The 24,805-nt window shown below is 37.5% G+C and overlaps 1 protein-coding gene and 1 non-coding gene across 12 annotated transcripts in view; one reads left to right on the top strand and one right to left on the bottom strand.

The window, feature by feature from the left end:
* PRRC2C (proline rich coiled-coil 2C) overlaps positions 1-24,805 on the top strand; it is a 105,573-nt gene that overhangs the window by 19,881 nt on the left and 60,887 nt on the right. For 7 of the 11 annotated variants that reach the window (XM_037985960.2, XM_037985958.2, XM_037985966.2 and 4 more), the window contains exons 2-11: positions 4,560-4,728; positions 5,533-5,710; positions 7,091-7,200; positions 8,290-8,415; positions 10,473-10,696; positions 15,104-15,186; positions 16,154-16,287; positions 16,368-16,455; positions 17,746-17,890; positions 20,658-20,711. In XM_037985960.2, the coding sequence (XP_037841888.2) occupies positions 4,617-4,728; positions 5,533-5,710; positions 7,091-7,200; positions 8,290-8,415; positions 10,473-10,696; positions 15,104-15,186; positions 16,154-16,287; positions 16,368-16,455; positions 17,746-17,890; positions 20,658-20,711 (1,254 nt within the window). In that variant the 5' untranslated portion in view covers positions 4,560-4,616. The remainder of the gene's footprint in view (positions 1-4,559; positions 4,729-5,532; positions 5,711-7,090; positions 7,201-8,289; positions 8,416-10,472; positions 10,697-15,103; positions 15,187-16,153; positions 16,288-16,367; positions 16,456-17,745; positions 17,891-20,657; positions 20,712-24,805) is intronic. The other 4 variants (XM_037985967.2, XM_037985963.2, XM_037985959.2 and 1 more) reach the window with 2 other exon arrangements.
* Positions 12,678-12,781, bottom strand: LOC119619819 (U6 spliceosomal RNA). The gene has a single exon (XR_005236273.1). It is a non-coding gene; the product is annotated as a U6 spliceosomal RNA (small nuclear RNA).

The following is a 24,805-nucleotide window of genomic DNA, read 5'->3' as shown; positions in this document are numbered from 1 at the left end:
GCATGGTGGCAGATGCCTGTAGTCCCAACTACTTGGGCGGCAGAAGCAGGAGGATCACTTGAACCCAGAAGGCAGAGATTGCAGTGAGCTGAGATCGCACTACTGTACTTAAGTAGCCGGGGCAACAGAGTAAGACTCTGTCTCCAAAAAAAGAACAACTCTACCTAATGCCTGGTGAAGCATGTCATGTCATCTTTTTAGTCTTGTTTGTGAAACAGGTACTATTCCCAGCCCTTTATGAACTTTAGGCACTGTTCCCCTCTGATCCTCTCAGGTCTTTCTTTGCTGGCTTGTTAACAATATTAATTCTTCCAGTCTGTGAATGTGGGCGATCTTTACATTTATTTGGGTCTTTGATTTCTTGTATCAATTGTAGTTTTCAGTGTACAGGTATTTTGCTCCCTTGGTTAGATTTACTCCTAAGTACTTTATTCTTTTTGATGCTATAGTAAATGGGATCGTTTTCTTGATTTCCTTTTCAGCTAGGTTGTTATTGGTGAAAAGAAATGCAACTGATTTTTGTATGTTTATTTTGTATCCTGTTGCTTTACTGAGTTCATTTATTAGTTTCAACAGTTTTTGTGAAATTTTAGAGTTTTCTACTTAAAAGATCATGTCATCTGCAAACAGGGACAGTTTTACTTTCTTTCTGATTTGTGATGCCTTTTATTCCTTTTTTTGGTCTGATTGTTGTTGCTAGTCCTTCCAACACTGTGTTGAATGGAAATGGTAAAAGTGGACATTCTAACTGTGTGCTAGATCGCAGGAAAAAGCCTTCAGGTTTCTCCCATTGGTTATGATGTTAGCTGTGGGATTTTTATAAATGACCTTTATTATGTTGAGGAATTTTCTTCTGTACCTATTTGGTTGAGAGTTTTTATCGTGAAAGGATGTTAAACTTTGTCACACGGTTTTCTGCATTTATTGAGATGATCATTTGGTTTTTACTTTTCATTCTGTTAAACTGGTATATCACATCGGTTTGCGTATGTTAAACCAGTCTTGCATTCTAGGGATAAATCAAACTTGGTCCTGGTATTTAATTGGTTTAACGTGTTATTGAGAAGGATTGGTATTGTCTTTAAGTAGGGAAGTTAAGGTTCATTTTATGATTCTTTTAAGCTTGAGTGTTCTGTGATGGCTAGAGTTAAATCGGATATTCTATAACCCTGTGGTTAAATTGTGTATTACTACTTTGTTTTCCTTTGTAAGAATATGGAAAAGCTGAACTTGGCATTTTATTTTGATTTTTGTTTAGTTGTAACATTGGACATTTTAATACGCTTGCTCACTAATATTTCTCTAGTGAATTGTCTGTTCATAGCTTTACTCTTTGGGCGTCTTTGATTTGTTGAGTTCTTATAGCATATTTACATTTTGTCAAGTGTTGATTATTTTCTACACTGACCATCAATTTAATTTTTTTTTTCTTCTTTTTTTTTTTTTTTTTTGGGGAGACAGAGTCTTGCTCTGTTGCCCAGGCTGGAGTGCAGTGGCACGATCTCCGCTCACTGCAAGCTCCGCCTCCCAGGTTCAAACCATTCTCCTGCCTCAGCCTCCCGAGTAGCTGGGACTACAGGCACCAGCCACCATGCTTGGCTAATTTTTTGTATTTTTAGTAGAGACGGGGTTTCACCGTGTTAGCCAGGATGGTCTTGATCTCCTGACCTCACGATCCGCTCGCCTTGGCCTCCCAAAGTGCTGGGATTACAGGCATGAGCCACCGCTCCGAGCCCAATTTGATTTTTTAACCATTATTTTTCTCTTATTCTGGACAGAATGTTTAGTAAGCTTGCTTCTTAAAGTTTTGCTATGAAATAGATGCCTATGTTCTAGTTAAAGGTGAAGCTTCATTCAAAACAAAGAAATGTAAACAGGCAGTGTGGGGATATATTCCTCAGGAGTACTGAGCAGAAGGTAATGAGTTAGTAATTAAAGCCAAAGGAGCTAATGAGATTTCCTAGACAAGAGTTTAGATAAGAAGGGAAGTGGGGATAGGATAAAGAGCACCAGAGGAAAGATTGACCTTAAATGGAATGAGAAGAAAGATAAACTTTATGTATTGCAGTGGTTCTCAAACCACTTTCAGTTAGAATCACCTGAAGAATTTTTTTTAAAAAAGAGTTGATGCCCAATTGCCCCCCTGCCTCCAGATTTGTATACAGCAAGAGTTGAGAATCACTGCTTAGAATATATCTGCTTATAATAAGTCAGTAGGTCTTAACATTTTTGTAAGTCTTAGAATCAGTCTGGAAGACTTGCTGTAAAGAGTGCTGGGCCCCTTCCTCAGAGTTTGAATCAGTATGTCTGGGTTGGGACCTGAGAATTTTCATTTTTATCCTATTTCTAGAGAAACATGGTTTCTGTAGAATCACGTCTCAGAAACGTTGTTCCTTTTTTTTTTTTTTTTTTTTTTTTGAGACGGAGTCTCAGTTTGTCACCCAGGCTGTACTCATGATCTCGGCTCACTGCAACCTCCACCTCCTAGGTTCAAGTGATTCTCCTGCCTCAGCCTCCCAAGTAGCTAGGATTACAGGCGCCTGCCACCATGACTGGCTAATTTTTGTATTTTTAGTAGAGACAGGGTTTCACCATGTTAGCCAGGCTGGTCTTGAACTCCTGACCTCAGGTGATCCGCCTGCCTCAGCCTCCCAAAGTGCTGGGATTACAGGCGTGAGCCATAGTGCCGGGCCGGAAACATGGTTCTGCGAACCGCAGTAGGTGTAGGAAGAAAAGATTGGATGTTAGATACAGGTTGGTTTGGAGATTTGCTCCTAGAAAGTTTAAGGAGTTCTTTTCTCATGATGTTGCTTTCTCTCTAACATACAGAAAGGGTCTCCACCAAGAGTGTTGCGTGAGTAGTAATGGTATTCAGAAAAGTCCAAGATTTGAGGATCCTTAGTTAAATAACTTGAGCAAGTTGACTGGTTTTCTTTGATACATCAGTTCCTTCTTTTTTTCACCTGATGAAACAGCTCTTTGAATTTTAATTTTGTCAGGTAGTGAATATTTACTGTCCTCCTTTGTCACTGTAGATGAATATTCTTTCTATATCTTTGTACATGTTACTGGTAAATTTGCCAATAGGATAGATTTTGGTAATACATTCTCTTTTCACAACATCATCATCATCATCATTAGCGCTCTTGGGGTATAATTAATTGTATACGTTCTTCTACATGTAGTGACAAATTGTATTAGTGTAGTCCTTTTGGTTGCAGGTCAGTCTTTTTTCAGGTTGCCGGTTGTCTCAAGGAAGGGTGGTTTATTGTAAATGTATACATGGAAAGCGAAATGGTTATCTACATTGTTATGTGGGAGGAGGCAGCACAGTGTAATGGATTGAACCCGACACCCTGGTTTCAAATTCAATCTAATTTAGTCTTTATGTGTAAAAATCAAGATAGTAGCTACACCATAAAGTTGTTAGACTGAAATGAGATAATAGATGTGAGAATGCCTGATAAATTTTATGCAACTATACAAACGTTGGGTGGCATTTTACATGCATATAAAATGACGTCTCTGCTGATTCTGTAATTGACAAATATAAAACTAACAGATGAAACGAAATTTATAAAAGTAAAGTGGATATAGGCTTTACTTTGATGCTTTCTGCGTGGTATACCTATTCTATACTACCTTTGGCTCCCGTGTTTCAGTTCTCAATGTTTTTAGCGATTGATTGTTTCTATGGTAGAATTAGCCATCTTCTACCCTACTGCTACACTAACCCCTCAAAAACAAAAACAACCCTTAGTTTGATATGTGTCTACAACTTCATTAAATTGAAGGGAAATAGTGTGAGACATAATTTGTCTTTTTCTCCTATTTATTAATAATCTAAGTTAGGGTGCATCACCAAGATGAGGGTACATTAGCTCTAAAGATGAGGATTCTGTTTGTATTTGAATGCTTATGAAAATATTATTTATTTCTACAACTTCTCATATGTAAGGGAACTTTATATATGCTTTGGAAAAAATGCATACTGTTTTTTGAATATTTAGTCCACAGCAATGAAATAGGTTATTTTTATGTACCTTGTGTTTGTGAGATGTTTTACCTTTTACAAAATGAAGAGAACATAGAATGTTGTTTCTGTTCTAATCTGTTAAATTAATAGAGCTTTGTTGGGCACATATTGCCTGATGATTTAGGAATGTAGTATGTAGGGGAATGAAGATGTCCCCCTGTCATTTGGATTCCATGTGCAAAGGTTGATGTCAGTCATTTCAAGCATATTAAATTGGATAATATGTCTTTTTAAAATAGTCTCAATAGGCTCACTGTGTTTGAACTATTCATATCAGCATGGAATTGTAACCCTTATTCTCTATGATAGAGTTAAGCAGTTATAAACCATATATAACTGATATATTTCATAAGTGCATGATAGCTTGTTATGATCAATTTTGTTGTGTATTGGTTATTGGAATTTGACAGTATTAAAAAGTTCTGTGAAATTATTGATATGGGAAGTTTTTTCTGAATTTCTGTGAACATTTGAATTTACTGAGTTTTTCGTCTTTATTTTTCTTTCTTGTGTACATCTTAAGGACTGGGGTTTTAAGGGGTGTGGCAGGAGGTTTTGGACTCGATGAGTTTCCACCGAAATGTCGGAGAAGTCAGGCCAGAGCACAAAAGCAAAGGATGGGAAAAAGTATGCAACACTCAGTTTATTTAATACTTACAAGGGGAAATCATTAGAAACACAGAAAACCACAGGTGAGTAAAATCAAGTGACACTTATGTTTTTCGTGGTTTGTTTTGTTACCATAAGTGATACACGTGCTGCTATGAGAAACTAGGATGTACCCAAGTTAATACCACCCTATTTACATTTGCCTTTTTATGCATGCACGCATTTTTCAGAGAATGTGTGATAAACATCTTGTAATGGAAAATTTATACTTTCATAGAGCCCTTTAAAAATATTTTTGTTTTTCTCTGTTGTCAGCAGGAAAAAAGAACTGTATGGCTCTAAAGGGGAAACTCAGTCAATGAGATTGATAGGCACAGACCTATATATTAGTGGGAATTTAGTATCTTTTTAGTTATAGACTAGAGAAAGTCCTGTGTTTCGTGTGTGTGTGTGTGTGTGTGTGTATGAGTGTGTGTGTGTGTGTGTTAGATACTGTGACCTAGTGAGTATAATGAAAACTGAAAATCATGCATGGCATATTAACAGTATTCTTTATGAACATGAAATCAATACATTTATTCTCTAACATTCTAAGTTTTGAGTTTGAAATAGATTCTCTGAAAAAATGTCAGCATTATCAGTGTTTTCTGTAGTGTATTGACTTGCATTGTTAGAATTTTTAAGGAATCTGTTAAATGCTGTTAAATGGCTTGATTTCGACACTGAATTGTGTTGCAAGTGTAGCTTAGTTTTAAACTTATTATCTTAAAATATATGAATGAAAATCATTCAGGGATTGCATTAATTCCTATTTTTCTATATTGTTTGAGGAATAATATGGGTAATAAAATAGATGTTCTAAGAAAGTTGATGTTATTGATCTTTAGTTGCAGCTCGACATGGATTACAGAGTCTTGGAAAAGTCGGTATTTCACGGCGTATGCCTCCACCTGCTAACCTCCCGAGTCTTAAAGCAGAAAACAAAGGCAATGATCCTAATGTAAATATTGTACCTAAAGATGGCACAGGGTGGGCATCTAAACAAGAGCAACATGAAGAAGAAAAGTGAGTCAAAGTCTGTTAAAGAATGAAGCCCTTCCCCTTTCATTGTAGGGAATTTATGTTTGAGTACCTGCTATTTACTAAGTGTTATGCTGTCTGTATTACATATTACATATTTTATACTCTTTAAAGTCTTTTTACTATAGTAACTTTTGGTTAATTTTCCCTATTAAAAGTATTTCTATTTGTCAGGGTAGAACAGATGACAATTGCAAATCACAACCTTGCTTATGTCATAGCCTTTATTAGGCTCCCCCTTCTCTTAACTACCACCAACTCCAGTATTCCCTTTCCAATATGATTAAGAGTTGACTCTGATACCTAAATTTCATGATACTAAGGATGTCTGTCTGCCAATTTGCTGTGTATCTCTAGCATTGAAATTGCCTGATGTTTCATAGGTGCTCAAGTAATAATTTGTATATACTCTAGCAAGACAGCTAGGATAGAATTAATAGTGTCCATCTTAGTCATCGTTCTTTCAACAACTGTTTAGACTTCTGTGTGTCAAGGATTTTGCCAGGCTTTTAACTAATTGAATGACCAAGCCTAAATAGTGGTAATTTTAAAAAATAAGATAAGCCATTGGATACTTGATGTTTTCTTGCCTATCTCTTATCAAAATTCTATACTCCTGCCTGGGGAGATTTGTATAGTAAATGTGACTACTTCTGTAGAAATTTATCAAATACTTATGCTTGTTAGCTGTAGTAAAATTGTTTTATAGTATTGAGTCAGTTATAGGTATGAGTGTACCAGAAATATATTGCATTTTGTGAGCGTCTTAACTACTTTCTTATTTTTAAGCATTACCTCATTACAAGAATTGAATAAAACTGTACAGCCTTTCAAAATACCTTTTACTCACGTGAATATATTAGGCAGATTGCTGTTACCTCTTTGAATAACAGTAATAAGTACAGTGGTGATCCTGTTGACTTCCAGGTGGAGAGTTTGCTTAGCTTTAGCCCTCAGCTAATCTCACCATTCCAGACTGTATGTATGTTTATACTGCTATTTTTAATTATAAGTGTTCACTTCTTCAAAGCAGATATTTGGTAACTATGTTCCATTGAAAATATGTGTGTGTGTGTGTGTGTGTGTGTGTGTGTGTGTGTGTGTGTGTGTTTTTTAAACAAAATGGAAAACAAGCAAAACTCATCTCATTGGGTTATTCAAAGGCAGAGATGAAAGGGGATAAAAATAGCCGTAAATCATTTAAAGGAATGTTGCAGAGAGAAAACATTTATAGGAGATTTACCAATGAATAAACGTATAGCCAAAATAATTTGTACACAGTGTACACAGATTTACCTTAAATATAATATTGATTTTATTTAAACGTACAGTATCTGAAATAATGGATTCATATTTTTTTTTAAGAACACCAGAAGTGCCACCAGCACAGCCAAAACCTGGGGTTGCAGCTCCCCCAGAAGTAGCACCTGCTCCCAAATCATGGGCCAGTAACAAGCAAGGTGGGCAAGGAGATGGTAAGTGGACATTAGTTGGGGAAACTGCCTAGGCTTGATAGTTACTGAACAGCCATGCAGGAGATAAAGGGTGAACTGTGTTTTGGTAGAGCCATAAAGCATTGTTAAAGGATATACTTTCGAGGCTCCTAAAAAGGTTTTTTAAAAAATCTCTTGGGCTAGCTAAATTCCAGTGTCAAGAGCCATGCACGAGTCAATGATACTGGTTAAGAAAAGGAGTCTTTAAGATACCCTCTGCCCCACATTATTTTATCTTTACGTCTACATATCCAAGCAAAGCTTGTACCTTCAAAGTATCCAGCCATTGCATAGATTGTTAGAAACCATACTCATTTTTCAACTGTGTCCCCAACTTCTCCTGTTTCCGACATGCTGCCATGATTTCCTGAGAGAAGAGCTAGAAAGTAGCCATAAAGCACCACTGCTGTAATATTACCCTTTTCCCCAAGGAATGATGGAATCTCCAGCAGAATTTAGTTTTCCTACTTTCAAAACAGGGACTGTCTATAAAACATTCTATGGAAGAACCGATCTGGGCCCTCAAGCTAATAAAACTAGCTCTTTTAATTTAAAAAAATAGGTAGATAGGAAGTTGGGTGAATAGTGAGGTGCAGTCTTCTCAGCTGTAAATTAAATCAAAGTAAAGTAAATGAAGCAGTAAATTAAATAAAGGCATTTTAGCCTCATCTTGAGCTTGGAGTCTTTATTCATCAAACACTATTCAGTAATATGATTTGAACAAATTCTGAGAATTCTTAGCAAAGGAATTTGATGGGTATTGAAAATGTAAGGAGTTGTAATGAAAGAGAAACAAGAGAAGCTCTTCACTTGCATGGTCATCTTAAATGAGACCTCTGGAATGGTGCTGGAAGATTACTGTCTTAGACTTTCATCTCCTCATGGCTGATCATTAGCTTTTCAAAGGAGTCTAGATGAATTTTAAAGATTTATGGCTATGAACAGTCATCACTGAAATGTGGAATAATTTATGAGAAAGAGGCAGAGAGCTCTATCCTGGAAGGGTGGCTTGTATTATCTTCAGTATAAAAGTTACCTTTAATTTTTTTTTTTTTTTTTTTAAATCTATAGGCATCCAAGTGAATAGTCAGTTTCAGCAAGAATTTCCCAGCCTGCAGGCAGCTGGGGATCAGGAAAAAAAAGAAAAGGAAACAAATGATGACAACTATGGACCTGGACCCAGTTTACGCCCACCAAGTAAGAGTACTTTCTCTTTAATACAAAGTGAGATCATATTTGTATATTATCTTGCAATGCAACCTCCTGCTTGCTGTTGTATGTATGATTTGCCTAGTTTGAAAAAGCAGACTTAGTACTATAGTCACTTGCTACTCAGGTGTGATTTTTGCAGCGACAGTATCAACATAACTTGAGAACATGTTAGAAATGTGTAATCTTGGGCCTTGCATCCAACTTACTAAATCAAAATCTACATGTTAACAAGATGTCCAGGTGACTTTCATGTATATCAATATTTGGACTTTTTTATATTAGTAAGTTTTTGAGCTAGCTTCCCTAATATATAACTATTTACTTACTACTATATTAATATTTGGTGATTCCTCACTTTCTGAGCTCAAACTGAGGAAACAAGTAATTTTGGATAGTGAGGGATAGTTTATGTACATTACAAAGCAAAAACTAAAAATAGAAGTATAAAATTTTTGAGGGATTTTTAAATGTCTTCTTAATTGTGATAGCTTCATATTGTCATTACCAAGTATCTTAAAGGACCTTGTTTACATGGGGAGGTTCATCTATGACAGAAGTGTTTACAAATTCCGTATTTCTTTTTTTTTTTTTTGAGACGGAGTCTCGCTCTTGTCACCCAGGCTGGAGTGCAGTGGCACGATCTCGGCTGACTGCGAGCCCCGCCTCCCGGGTTCATGCCATTCTCCTGCGTCAGCCTCAGCCTCTCGAGTAGCTGGGACTACAGGCGCCCGCGACCATGCCTGGCTAATTTTTTATATTTTTAGTAGAGATGGGGTTTTGCCATGTTAGCCAGGATGGTCTCAATCTCCTGACCACGTGATCCGCCCGCCTCGGCCTCCCAAAGTGCTGGGATTACAGGCGTGAGCCACTGTGCCCGGCACAAATTCCATATTTCTAATAACCTGATATATTTTATATTTTTTGGCTCTTATCAGATCTAAATAAATCTAAATTCTATTTTTATTTTTCAAGTGTCATAATGTGGTTGGTGCGTTTGTATTAGAAATAGATGTGCCAATTCCTCTTTTCTTGTTCAGTTGAATTTTCAGTTATCTATTGCTGCATAACAAATTTAGCAATGTAAAACAACAAACTGAACTATACTTATGATATCCCACTGTATCTGAAGGTCAGGAATCCAGGATCAGCTTAGCTTGAGGTTCTGGCCAAGGGACTCCTCTCTCAAAGCTGCAGTTAAGTTGTCTAAAGATGACTTGACTGGGGCTATACTTCCAAACTGGTGTAGCTATTGGCTCTTTACTTTCATGGTCTCTTAGTGAGGCTGCTTATGACATGACTTCTGCAGAATAAATGATGAGAGACAGATATACTCCACCCAAGACAGAAGCCCACAGTCTTTAATAACTTAATCTGGAAAGGGACATGCTATCACTTCTGCCATATTCTACAGGTTACACAGACCAACCCTGCTATATTGTGAGAAGAGACTACACATGGTGTAAATACCAGAAGATAAAGATAATTTGGGCTATCCAGGAGACTGGTTACCATGCAGTGTTTCTTAGCAAAACCACCTAGCTGTTTTATTTGGTTAAGTGTAGTTACACCAGATAATTTCACATAGTCCGTTCACTTGGGGGCATCTGTAACTAGCAGTGATATACTGGAAACAGACAAATGAGAATATCACTGTCAACCCTTCCAGATTGTAGAAGTCCCATCTTCCTTCCCTCAGGAAACCTCAGGTGTGTCACTCTGAAACATGGCCATCTGATATAGGGAGAGCAGTGATTTTAATCTCTATACCAAATATTGTTAAAGCCTCATAGAGAAGTTCTAATATTTTCTTCTCCCACCCCAGTATTTGCTTGTGGTGACACCCTCTGAGGTACATCCTCTCCACTTTGGAAGTCACTACTACCCAAACACCTTGAAAGCATTAGTAAGACCTGGATTAGACTTTTCCTGCTCTTTCACTCTGCTTACTTGCTTTCATGTTCCTGAAATGTGCCTGGTTTGGTTTCACTTTGTTCCATTTTCAGATTTTTATCTTTTTCCTTTTTTCTCTGCTTTCATACTAGATGTTGCTTGTTGGAGAGATGGTGGTAAGGCTGCTGGCTCACCTTCGTCATCTGATCAAGATGAAAAGCTCCCTGGCCAGGATGAAAGCATAGCTGGAACATCAGAGCAAAATGATATCCTCAAAGTGGTGGAAAAGAGGATAGCTTGTGGTCCTCCACAGGCTAAACTGAATGGACAGCAGGCTGCTCTCGCTTCCCAGTATAGAGCTATGATGCCTCCTTATGTGAGTATTGTTAAATGAACGAGCAGTCAAACAAGAGGCTTTTGATCTGGGGTCCGAGGAGCGAATTGTTACAGGGAAAAGTTTAGGTCTTTATTTTCGTTAACATCTAACTAAAAATTAGCATTTTCTTTTATTGTATGGTGTATTGTGAGAAGGGACTACACGTGGTGTAATACCAGAAGATAGAGATCATTTGGGCTATCCGGGAAACTGGTTACCAAGCAGTGTTTCTTAGCAAAACCACCTAGCTGTTTTATTTGGGTAAATGTAGTTGTACCATATAGGAAACAAATCACAGGACTATCAGCAGTGTCTTTATTATTAACAGAGATTGTAGATATTTTCATATCACATTACATTCAACATTACTTCAAAATAATTATTAGACCCATAGATAATGATCTAATAAAGAAACACATACATTACCATACCACAGATTTATTTTGTAAATACAGAGGACAATTACACTAAAATTCTGTTTAATATGATTGTTTTTCTTTGCAATATTTTTGTATTTTACATTATGCATTTAAAATGTTTTCCTGAGAGGAAGTCCATAGGATTCATCAGACTGCCAAAGGGGTGGTTCATGGAAAAAAAGATAAAGAACACTTGCTGTAGTTTCAAAGTTTTTATTTGTGTACTTTTAATATTTTTTTCAAACTTTTTTTTGTTTTGTTTTTTTGGAGACAGAGTCTTGCTCTTTTGCCCCGGCTGCAGTGCAGTGGTGGGATCTCAGCTCACTGCAACCTCTGCCCCCTGGGTTCAAGCAATTCTTGTGCCTCAGCCTCCCGAGTAGCTGGAATTACAGGCATGTGCCACCACGCCTGTTTGTTTGTTTGTTTGTTTGTTTTTAAGTAGAGTTGGGGTTTTGCCATGTTGGCAAGGCTGGTTTTGAACTCCTGGCATCAAGTAGTCCGCCCACTTTGGCCCTTCAGAGTGTTAGGATTACAGACATGAGCCATCTCGCCTGGCCTTTAAACTTTTTTTTAATGGAAAGTTTTAAACATCTGCAAAAATAAAGATAACAATGCAGTGAATCTGCCTCTTTTCCTACCACTTTTCTTTTTGGAAACAGAGTCTCGCTCTGTCACCCAGGCTATAGTGCAGTGGCATGATCTCAGCTCACTGCAACCTCTGCTTCCTAGGTTCAAGCAATTCTCCTGCCTTAGCCTCCTTAAGTAACTGGGATTATAGCTGCCCACTACCATACCTGGCTAATTTTTGTATTTTTAGTAGAGACAATTTTGCCATGTTGGCAAGGCTGGTCTTGAACTCCTAACCTCAAGTGATCCACCCACCTCGGCCTCCTGAAGTGCTGGGATTACAGGTGTGAGTCACCATGCCTGCTCTTTTCCTACCACTTTGGATTACGAAAGCAAATCCAAGATATTTCATCAGTAAATATTTCTATTTTAAAGGATAAAGACTTGGGGAGAAAGTTTGCAATGCTGTTATCATACCTAAAAAGAAAACTAATTCCTTGATATTCTCAAATATTATGTCAGTGTCCCAGTAATTGTCTCATAATTAGGATCCAGGCAACATCCATTCCTTGAGATTGGTTCATATTTCTTTTAAGAATCTTGTTACCTACAGATATCTCCATCTCCTGTTTCCTTTGGTGCTTATCTGTTTTAATTTGTTAACCTGTAAAGTTCCTCAGATTTTGGATTTTGTTGATTCTATCTTTAGTTTCATTTAATACATACTCTTACACCCACCCCTGCCCTCCTGCCACATTTTCTAAATTATTAGTTAGATTTGGTGTCCTCGTTCTTTGTTTACTTTCAGCCCAATGTAAAGTTGTAAAGCAAGTCACATGTGCCTGGATACATACATTTAGTTTTCCAGGAGACTCATTACTCTCATAGGAAACAAAAATCTAGGTCATATTTATTTAGTTTGTTTTTTAACTTCTAATATTTGAATCCTAAATATCCATCATACTTTCCATTCCTTCATATTGGTGGTGTTATTTAAAAATATGGAATGCTTCATAAATTTGCATGCTATTTTTATGCAGGGACCATGCTGATCTTCTCTATATTCTTCCAATTTTGCTGCCAAAGTGAGCATATACATTACTATTTTTAATCATTCCAGACTAACAGAGGGAAATGAATGATTAAATACAATTACTTGTTAAATGTTTTTTGCTCTGACGCCCAGGCTGGAGTGCAGTGGCACCATCTCGGCTCACTGCAGCCTCCACCTCCCAGGTTCAAGTTATTCTCCTGCCTCAACCTTCCAAGTAGCTGGGATTACAGGGGCACGCCACCACACTCAGCTAATTTTTGTATTTTTAGTAGAGACAGGGTGTCACCATTTAGCTGGGCTAGTCTTGATCTCCTGACTTCAGGTGATCTATCCTCCTTGGCTTCCCAAAGTGCTGGGATTACAGATGTCAATCACTGTGCCTGACCGTTAAATGTTTTCCTAAAAGAAGTTTAGGAGTATGCTGACCTGGCCTTGAAAAATGATTTATACCCATTAGAAATGGGTAGGAAAAAAAATTACTTTTTTTCTAATCATTTTCAATTTGTGCTACCAAAGGTCCCTGAACTTTCAGGTGAGAGGGTAGGATAGGAAAGAGGGGAGACCAAGTGGGCATCATTCCCACTTTCATCAGCGATTATATTTGAATAATGTGTTCCGCTAATTAACAAAAACATTTAAATATCACTACTATATACTGAGAATTTAAAATTTGTTTCTATAATGAATTTTCTGGCAAATTCCTAGACTTTAAGCATTTAAGACCACATGAAATTATGCCTGGAATGACCAGATGAAGGATTTAATGCAGCTTTAGCTATGAACATATGCCTCCAGTAGTGTCTTTATTAACTTCATTATAGAAGTGTGATGCTACTGAAAGTTCTCCAGAGTATCCCTCAATGTTTCCCCAGCTGAGTTTCAGCTGTTGCTTGGCTTAATTAACATTGCTTCAACTGACTTAAGAGAAATTTCTTCTTTTTCTTCTTCTTCTTTCTTTCTTTTTTTTTTTTTTTTAAGGACGAAGTCTAACTCTGGCGCCAGGCTGGAGTGCAGTGGTGCTATCTCAGCTCACTGCAACCTCTGCCTCCTGGGGTCAAGTGATTCTCGTGTCTCAGCGTCCTGAGTAACTGGGATTACAGGCGCACCCACCACACCCAGCTAGTTTTTTTGTATTTTTAGTAGAGACAGGGTTTCACCATGTTAGCCAGGATGGTCTCCATCTCCTGACCTAGTGATCCACCCACCTCGGCCTCCCACAGTGCTGGGATTGCAGGTGTGAGCCACTGCACCTGGCCGAGAATTTTCATCTTTAGACAGCATAATCATATAAACATCCTTGCTTTAAATGTAAGGTAATTTTCTTATCTAACACATAGTTACTACTTTCTTTTTAGAAAAACTAGTCTTCTATTTTAGGATATAAATTGTGTTTTTACAGTAATATAATTTCATATTATTTACATAATTTTACTTGGATATAAGCAAATAGTAAGTGACCAAGCGATTCTTTGACACTTCCTCCCTTCAAAATCATAGGATGAATCCCTTGGTGTTATTTGTTCTCAGAATCTATCTTATGTCTTCTCTTAAGTTTAGTTTCCCAGACCCAAGTTCCTACAGAGAATAATATCTGGACCTGTTTGGGACTGTTTATAATGATCATTTGTGCAGTAATTTGATTGAGAATTCACCTATGCCATAGCCGTAGAAAATTTTTGGGTAGCTCTCTGTCCCCCTTTTCCAACTCAGTTCCTTGGATTGTGGACTGTCCCTTAATTTTATCTGAACTGAGTTCTTCTTTCCTACCCCTGCTACCCCTCCTTTTTTCTTTTTGAGATGCTGGGGCTGGGGACTGATGTTATCTTCCTTATCCACAAATCTGCCTCTAATTATTCTACTCCTGCTTATGGAGGAAGGCCTACAGCATCTGCTTTTCGAATATTTTCACTTTGCTGTTTGCTGGGGTACATGTGTGTATATATCCTGTTGATGCAGTTACTTTAATGTAATTTATATCTTATTGATACAGTTACTTTAATGCAATTTTACATTACGTATCTCAATACAGTTACTTTAATGTGTACATATCTTGTTAATACAATTACTTTAATGTAATTTTATCAATATAATGCAGAAGTCTTTCATATGATGTGCTCTAGTTATTCTATTTGTAAAGAGTTGGTAGAGGCAATGGCCTTGGAAATGGGTTGCTATTCAGGGTGAATGATGATCTATGCTAGCAGGTAACAGTCATTAATAGTTTTATTCATTTTAATCATTATTTCTATAAATTATAACTTCAGGCTTAGGCTCAGATTTTTATATATTTGTGTGTGTGTATATATATAATTTTTTAAAATAACTGGGTTGCTAAATTTATCAAAATTTTTTGTTTCCTTCATTCAGATGTTTCAACAGTATCCAAGGATGACATATCCTCCTCTACATGGTCCCATGAGATTCCCACCTTCTTTATCTGAAGGAAACAAGTAAGGCTATTAAATGATTAAAGTCTATAAGGAATATGTATATGCTTGTTAAGATTTCCTAAAGGTGGAGTGGATTGTGTGATTTTGAGTTGTGTAATTGATCGTTTTCCTGTCCTCACAGTACAGTTGTCATTAATAAATAATTGGCTAACTCTTATAAGACAGACCAGAAATAATTCATTCTTTTAAACATTTAAATTAATTTACATAGGATTTTGAAAACTGAAAACCAGGCCGGGCACAGTGGCTCAACCCTGTAATCCCAGCACTTTGGGAGGCCAAGGTGGGTGGATCACAGGAGGTCAGGAGTTCAAGGCCAGCCTGGCCAGCGTGGTGAAATGCTGTTTCTACTAAAAAAAAATACAAAAAATTGGCCGGACATGGTGGTGTGCACCTGTAATCCCAGCTACTCGGGAGGCTGAGGCAGGAGAATTGCTTGAACCTGGGAGGCGGAGGTTGCAGTAAGCCGAGATTGTGCCACTGCACTCTAGCCTGGGCGACAGAGCGAGCCTCCGTCTGGAAAAAAAAGAAAACTGAAAACCATGGTCCTAAAATTGATGACACTTGTTTTTCTCCTCTTCCTTTCATGTTATGGACCCTCCCTCCCCCTTTTTTTTTTTTTTTTTTGCTTATTATATGAGACTTGATCATCCTCTTGAATTATTTTCCTCAAAATTATGTGTTTTGAAGTTAGTTTTATTCATATTGTTATCCTTTAGCGTTTATTTGTTTTATCTTAAATGTTTGAGAATTCTTAAAAACTGTGTCAGCTGTTACTTAAGAGTTACGTATTATCCTATAATTACGTATTAATATTAATTTTTTCACACACGTCAATGCAGAACATGTTACGTATCTTGGTGTAGAAAACACTAATGTCGAAATGAACTAAATTCCAGTCTTTTAGTATTCTCCCAATTTAGTATCATAAACTTTTGTGTCTTTTCCATGACCTGCCTTTCATTAGAGGCCTCCGAGGAAGAGGCCCACCTCCTTCATGGGCCTCAGAGCCTGAACGCCCATCCATTCTTAGTGCATCAGAACTGAAGGAGCTTGATAAATTTGATAACCTAGATGCTGAAGCTGATGAAGGTTGGGCAGGTAAGAGGCAAAATTACTTAAGTGCTTTAAATTGTTAGATGCTTTCAAGCAGCCAGTCTGAGTTTTCCTTAATTTAATAGGTGCTCAGATGGAAGTAGATTATACAGAGCAACTGAATTTCAGTGATGATGATGAACAAGGAAGTAACAGTCCTAAAGAGAATAACAGGTAAGTTGTGGTATGTTTTACTAATAACAGTATGAAATTTGTTGATACAATATTAGCTACTTATGCTGAGAGGCTTTATTAATAGACAATTGTTTGTTATTTGTAGAATTTATATATTCTCAGAAGTTTTACTAAATAGAAGGTGATAAATGAGCTAGATTAATACAGTATACAGCTAATCAGTTAATTAAAATGTGTTGCGTCTCAAGAAAGTTGATTTAAAAACTTTTAGGGCCAGATGCATTGGCTCATGTCTGTAATCCCAGCACTTTGGGAGTCCGAGGCAGGCAGATCACTTGAGGTCAGGAGCTCGAGACCAGCTTGGCCAACATGCTGAAACCCTGTCTCTACTAAAAATACAAAAATTATCCAGGTGTGGTGGCGCATGCCTATAATCCCAGCTACTCAGGAGGCTGAGGCAGGAGAACCACTTGAATCTGGGAGGCGGAGGTTACATTGAGCTGAGATCATGCCACTGCACTCCAGTCTGGGTGACAGAGCAAGACTGTATCTCAAAAAAGAAGATATTTAGGTACTTGGCACCTAGTTTGGAGATCTTTTGAGAATTGGTATTAGGAACAATTTTAAACTGTTACTTGCTTGGCCTGATCCATATTTATAAAATTGGAGAATAATTCCCTGGGTAACTACAGCTGCTTCAGGTCCTCGATTTCTTAAAACTTAGTAAACTGCATTAGGGCCTTAGAAAATGGGGAGTTTTTTATTTCTTTTTCCTTCATTCTGGAATATTAGAGCACCAGTCAGGAATATATGGGTTATATATCATAAATGTTGGGCTTTTAAAATATATGGAAGTTTGTAAGCACATTTGGCATAATTTTTCAGTTATGGCATTGTGACAAACAGTCGTTTTATGATCATGTAAGAGTTACCTGTGATTTGCTGTGGCTTTGAAAAAATACTATAGTTTATCTTTTTATTAAATCAGAATAAATTAGAATGCAGTTAAATAATAATTCCAATATTACCCAATTATATTTGGATTATATTTCTTACATAGAGGAGATAGGAAATTATGTGATTATATTCTTTGGCCAGGATATATGCCTGATGTGTGTGTTTAGATTTGACAACTACTGTATTGCACTTTCATAGTATATATTTATTGAAAGAAGAAATTAGCACTAGTAGGTCACATACGCATCTCATTCCTTAATACATTCTCCCCTGGAAACCATACCGAAATAATTTTTTTTAATTGCCAAAAAAAATGTATGTACTTATGGTACAGTTTGTCCACTTTATTTCTTCTGCATTTTGATTTTTCAGTGAGGATCAAGGTTCAAAAGCCTCTGAAAACAATGAAAACAAAAAAGAAGCAGATGAAGTTTCCAACGCTAAATCATCTTCTCAAATACCTGCCCAACCATCAGTAGCAAAAGTTCCCTTTGGGAAAGGACCTTCATTTAATCAGGTTTGTTGGACTCATGGAGATCCTTGTTATTTCAAGGATTATCTTGAATAATTAGTCTTATCACTGAGTGGAATGGGACTTAGGAAAAGGGAACTGTGTATTTTTTCTTGAATAGTCTTGAATCTATCATAATTTTTATTGCATTTAACCGGAATTATCAGTAGAGTAGCTAAAATTATCAAGTGAAAACTAAAGCTTCACCCTTTTCACCTTATGATATAGCTCAGTCATAGCGAAGTGTAGGGATGACATTTTTCTAAAATAAAATAAGCATTGCTGAAGTGCTTTACGGTTTATTGAATACTTAAATACTAGTCATTCTTTTTGTGTGAATGGTACACTATCTGTAGGGAAATCACACAGTGAGTAGGGACATCTAAAGTCTGAATCATTTTGAAGAACATTGTGAATGAAGGGAAATGTGTATGCAACAAATATTTGAACCTACTCCTGAGATGGTAAACAGTTGCAAAAGATGCATTATAAACTGGGAATAAAAAGGGCGACTTTCAAGGGAGTCCGCTTATCTCTTTATTAAGGAATCAGTATAATTAGCATGTATTTGTTGGATTCATACAAAATAGATGGAGGAACTTGTCCCTTCTGAGGGCTAAAAGGAGGTAGCTAACAGTTTCTTTGACAGGAAAAAAAGTAAGAAGTGTGACTAAGTAGCATAATCATAGAGGGTACAAAATAAATTCTTCGAGAATTCATTTAAGGTAGAAAGCTGCAGAAGACTAAGTACTTGAGCTAATTCTTAAGCATGATTTAGCCAGTATACAAAGGGAATATAGCTATTATAACCAGTGGAAACACATGTAGAGAAGTATGAGAACACATGGCACATTCAAGAAATTCTAAGTAGTTTGATACGGGAGAGAGGTAGACTATATAAGCACCACTTCTTAAAAATGTATGCTCTACAAGGGTTTTAATCTTAAGGCATTGATGGTCCATTGAAGAATAAATTTATGAACCCTGAAAAAGAATAATTTTTAAAATAACATTTTAATAAAATTTTTTGTGTGACTTTTTACTTACTGGCATAATGGGGAATGAGAATTTTTCGTGAAAGAATAGAGGAATAGATGGAATATGTCTTTGACTTTTTTTGTGATAGTGGTATGTATATTAGCAAGTGAATGTTTCATATATTTTGTTCCATTATGTTTTAGATTTTAAGATCTCATATTTTTAGTTTGCCACTAAAAACAAATTGAGTTTACATAAATAAAATTTAGTAATTAGAGGTATAGCTCTCCCCAGTCAGATTTTCTGGATCAGAATTCCAGAACAGTTAGACTAAAATTCTTTTTTTCCCTCTTGAGACAGAGCCTTGCTGTTTCACCCAGGCTGGAGTGGAGTTGTGCGATCTTGGCTCACTACAACCTCTACCTCGTGGGCTCAAGAGATACTTGTGCCTCAGCCTCCTGACTAGCTGGGACTACAGTGGTGTGCCACCACACCCGGCTAATTTTTGTATTTTTAGTAGGGAAGAGGTTTCACCACGTTGGCCAGGCTGATTTTGAACTCCTGGCCTCAAATGACCCACCGGCCTCAGCCTTCCAAAGTGCTGGGATTACAGGTGTGAGCCACCACGCCTGGCTAAAATTTTTGTTGTAAAGTGCTTTTGAGATTCTAACCTTGTTGAAACAGCAGAGTGATTCCATAAAAAGTAATCTTGTAATGAGTGATATGCTTTTATTTAAAAATAGAGAAGGAGAAAGATGTTTAGGAATCTTGTGATATTGAGAAAATCAGTACATTCAGAAATATTTCTTTTTTTTTTTTTTTTTTTTTTGAGATGGAGTCCTGATCTGACTCCCAGGCTGTAATGCAGTGACATGATCTTGGCTCACTGCAACCTCTGCCTCTCAGGTTCAAGCAATTCTTCTGCCTCAGCCTTCCAAGTAGCTGAGATTACAGGCGCCCACCACCATGCCCGGCTAATTTTTGTGTTTTTAGTAGAGACGGGTTTCACCATGTTGGCCAGGCTGGTGTCTAACTTCTGACCTTGTGATCCACCTGCCTTGGCCTCCCAGAGTGCTAGGCTTACAGGCATGAGCTACCACGCTCTGCTGAAATATTTCTAATAGATATATTTTTCCTTTTTCTTTGTTTTTTTGATATGGAGTCTTGCTCTGTCACCCAGGCTGGAGTGCAGTGGCACGATCTTCGCTCACTGCAGCCTCCACCTCTCAGGTTCAAGCAATTCTCCTGTCTCAGCCTCCAGAGTAGCTGGGATTACAGGCGCCTGCCACCACACCTGGCTAATGTTTGTATTTTTAGTAGAGATAGGGTTTTGCCATGTTGGCCAGGCTGGTCTTGAACTCCTGACCTCAGGCGATCCGCCTGCCTTGACTTCCCAAAGTGCTGGGATTACAGGCATGAATCACCGCACCTGGCCGATATATATATTTTTTTATATGTTTATTTTTAAGTAATTCTTTCAGGCTGGTGCAATGGCTCACACCTGTAATCCCAGCACTTTGGGAGGCTGAGGCAGGCAGATCATTTGAGGTCAGGAGTTCGAGACCAGCCTGGCTAACATGGCAAAACCCTGTCTCTACTAAAGATGCAAAATTACCCGGTCGTGTTGGCACACACCTGTAATCCCAGGTATTTAGCAGGCTGAGGCATGAGAATTGCTTGGCGCTAGGAGACAGAGGTTGCAGTGAGCCAAGATCATGCCACTGCATTCCAGCATGGGCGACAGAGCAAGACTGTCTCCAAAATAATAATAGTAATTCTTTCTTCTTTATAATAGGAACGTGGAACGTCTTCACATCTGCCACCACCTCCAAAGTTGCTTGCACAGCAGGTAAATTTTAACTAAATGCTTGTTTATGGATTATGTGTTTTATTTGACCTTTTGTTTTGTTTTGGTGGAAAGACACCAAATTTTTTATTTAAAACTTTTATGAAACAGTTGCTAACTTTTTACCTTGTGACTCTTACATGTCTTACTCTTCATCCTTTTCATTTTCATTCTCAGTTGATAAGCATGCTCCAAGTTTCACTAAGAAAATAAGAAGTACCTAGGAGACAACTTTTTTTTTTTTTCAATTTCACTGTATACTTTTTCTTCCTATTGTTTTTGCTGCTAAGGACACTTTTTTACTTTGTTCCTTGTATCCTTTTCCACTTTTGATAATGTTATCTCTCATCTTTTCAGAAAAACAACTTCACGAAAACCTCTCTGTTAACATTACTCCATCCCACTACCTTCCATCCCATTGCAGTGTCTACCCTATTTCTCTGTTCTCCATCAGTGAAATTGTTTTAGTGAACTATTTATACTTACTGTCTTTTGCTGCTCATTCTCTCATTAGCCCTCTCCAGGCGTGCTTTCTTTTGCCACTCTACCTTTGAAACTATTATTATCAGAGTCAATGATGACTTCCATCTTGACAAATTCAGTTTTCTTGTCTTCATCTCATTTAAATCTCAGCTGAGTCATTGACATAGTTGATTACTCCATCCCTCTTGTGTATATGCATATATTTTTAGAGACAGGGTCTTGCTTTCTGGCCCAGAGTGCAGTGGTGTAATCATAGCTCACTGCCACCTGGACTCCTAGGCTCAAGGGGGTCCTCTCACCTCCCCAGCAGCTGGGGCTACAGGTGCACACCACCACACTGGGCTAATTTTTTGCAGAGACAGGGTCTTGCCTTCATGTCCAAGCTGGTCTCGAACTCCTAGACTCAAGCCATCCACCTCGACCTCCCAAAGTGCTGGAATTACAGACTTGAGTCACCATCCCTGGCCTATCTTTAAAACACTTTTTTTCCTACTTCCATCTGAGACACCTCACTATTTTGTTTTTCTTTGCTTTGTATTCCTTCTGGGCCTGCTACACTTCGAGTGTTGGAGAACTAAGTCTTGTTCTCAGTCTGTTTTAAAAATCTGTATCCTTTTCCTTGGGAATGTCTTCTATGAGCTGATGGCATTCAAATGTACATTTAGGCCGAAAAGCTTTGCCCTGACTTTTAAGAGTCATATGTTCAACAATCAACTCGACAACTCCACTTGGATCTCTAGTAAACAGCTCAAATATGTCCAAACCATAACACACACCCCCACTTACCCTACATGTCACAGTGCTGCTTCTCCTGTCTTCCCTATTGCAGGTAATGGCATTATTATTCACATATTTGCTAAGGCTGAAACTTAGAAGTTACTCTTAACTCTTTTTTTACCCTACATCTAGCTTTATCAGCAAAATGTCACCTCTACCTTCAAAATGTACACTGACTGCTTGCTACCACCTCTTACATTTCCTTTGAACTATTGGAGTGGGTTCTTGACAGATACTGCTTGCCTCTTATGCTGCCGGCTCACTTGCCACTTTCATCCCATATTCTCCTGTAGTAGTTGTTGTCTTTTTAAAACTATGTATTAGGTCCATTACTCCTTGTTCAGGTCCTTCTCATGATCTTTCAGATCTCTGTCTACTTTTCTAATTTCATCTGCTGTTCTCACCACATACACATTGCTCTTCCTGACTTCTTTACTTGTTCTTTCTTACAAGCAGATTTTCTTTTCCTGAAATCTTTGTTATGATCAGGATCTCCAGACCTTCTCTAATCACCCTACTGGGATATCTGCACATATCACAACCATCACCATCATTTCCAGCAGTCCCTCTCCTCATAACCACTGAAAGCTCTTTATAGCATTTCTGCATACACAGAAGCTAAAACTAAAACATGTAGAAAAAAGTATAGAAGATCAAGTGTTCATGAACTTGGAGCTGACAAAGTTTTCTTTGATAAATAAGACCTTGGCCACGAATTAGAAAGGAAAAACAGTTGGTCAGTTGGACTTTGAAGAATGTTTCCCAAAGAATGCAAAGATATGTTACAGAAAAAAATATTCCTAATACATCTGACGAAGGACTTATATCTAAGCTTTTCTTTTTTTTTTTTTTTTTTTGCAGCAGGGTCGTGTTCTGTTCCCCAGGCTGGAACACAATCTCAGCTCATTGTAGCCTAAACCTCCTGGGCTCAAGCAATCCTCCTGCCTCAGCCTACCAAGTAGCTGGGACCACAGGCATGTGCCTCTATGCCCGGCTAATTTTTTATCTTTTTGTAGAGATCGGGTTTCGCTGTGTTGCTCAGGCTAGTCTTGAACTCCTGAGCTCAAGCAGTCCTCCTGCTTTGGCCTCCCGAAGTGCTGGGATTACAGATGTGAGCCACCATGTCCAGCCTGGGCCTTTTTTTTTTTTTTTTTTTTTTTTTTTAAATATCTTACAACTCAGTAATAAGTAGTTAAACAAAAAGACTTGAACATTTGTTTCTGAAAAGAAAATGTAAGAATGCCCAGTATGCACATGGAAAATTACTCAGTATCTTTAGTTATTAGGGAAATGCAAGTTAAAATCACTGAGATTTTACTACACTGCCAAAATTAAAGACTGATGACACCATGTGTTGGCAAGGATGTACAGAGCAGCTGGCAACCTTATCCATTGGAAAACCTTATAACCACTTTGGAAAACAGTTTGGCAGTTTCTTGTAAATGAAATATATATTTACCATATGACACAGGATTTCCACTTCTAGCTGTTTATCCAACAGCCATGAAAACGTTCATTTATGCAAAGACTTATGCATGAATGTTCATAGCTGTTTTATTCATAGTTTAAAAACTGGAAGCAACCCACATGTCTATCATACATGAAACAGCATGCCCACAATGGAATACTATCCAGCAGTAAAATGGAGCAAACTACTCATACATAAAATAACCTCAGTGCCATTATACTTAGCAAAAGAAGCTAGCACAAAAGAAAGTATAATTTTATACATCTATGAAATTCTAGGACAAACAAAACTATACAAGGTTAGGGTTGGGGTGCTTGGGGCCACAGGGGGAGGAAGAAGAGTGATGGAAATGCTGTGTCTGCATTGGAGCAGTGGTTACACAGGTGTATCATTTGTCCAAACTCATCAAACTATACACTTAAAATATGTGCAGCACGTTTTAAGTAAATTTTACTTCTCTGAAGTGAATTGTGTAAATTAGGTACTTATATATTTGGTTTTTCAGCTTATCTCTGAGCTGTGGATGAAGAAACTCAGCACCAGAGAGCTGAAGTAGTTTGCATATGATAGCACTATTAGTACATGGTAATCTGCATTCATTTAAAAAGACATTCAGTCAAGTGTTTTCGTTGTATCATTGTTTAATCTTTTTGTAAGCATTCCAGCTGGGTTACATACGGCTTTTAAGATTTCTTCACCCTAGTAGCTTTTAAAATCAGTATGTTAAAGAAATTTTTTTGTTACTTTTATTGTTTTTGCATTGTTGCAAGCAGTGATTTTAAAAGCTGTCATTGTTTTATAACACATTAATGAAAATTCAGTCATTGAAACTTGGATCTTTCAAATGATCCTCCCATTCTCCACTCCGGGTTCTAGATAGCTTTTCTGGATCTTTCAGTCTAAAGATAGAACTTTTCTTCACCCAGACTAATTTGTAGGAATTTCTTCTTTGGGGTATCATTACAGCACTGTCTCTGTCTTTTTCACCTTGCTTCTTTGGCTCTGTGCTTTTTACCTGTAGCTGTACCTTAATTTTCTCAGAGCTAACATGCCATCATTTTGGGTATTTAATACCTTCATTTCTCTCTCTTAGGCATTCCAGCTGTGGCAGCTGCTTCTAAAGCATTCATGCTAAATTTCCTTTGTCTCTAACTAGATTTTGAGATTCACTATTGTGCTTCTAATTTTATTCAACAAATACTGAATGAGCAACAATGTCTGGTACAATAAATAGGTACATACTCAGTAAACATTGGAGAGCTGGATTAATCTGGTCTTAGTTTGGTGAATTATCTAGATGTAATATATTTCTCATCTTATGTGTTTTCATTTTAATGTGTATGTTCATCAGAGAAATTTCTGATACTTT

This window comes from Chlorocebus sabaeus, chromosome 25 (assembly GCF_047675955.1).
Source record: "Chlorocebus sabaeus isolate Y175 chromosome 25, mChlSab1.0.hap1, whole genome shotgun sequence".
NCBI lineage: Eukaryota > Metazoa > Chordata > Mammalia > Primates > Cercopithecidae > Chlorocebus > Chlorocebus sabaeus.
Note: the sequence above shows the minus strand (reverse complement) of the source record. Positions and strands in the feature narration are given on the sequence as shown.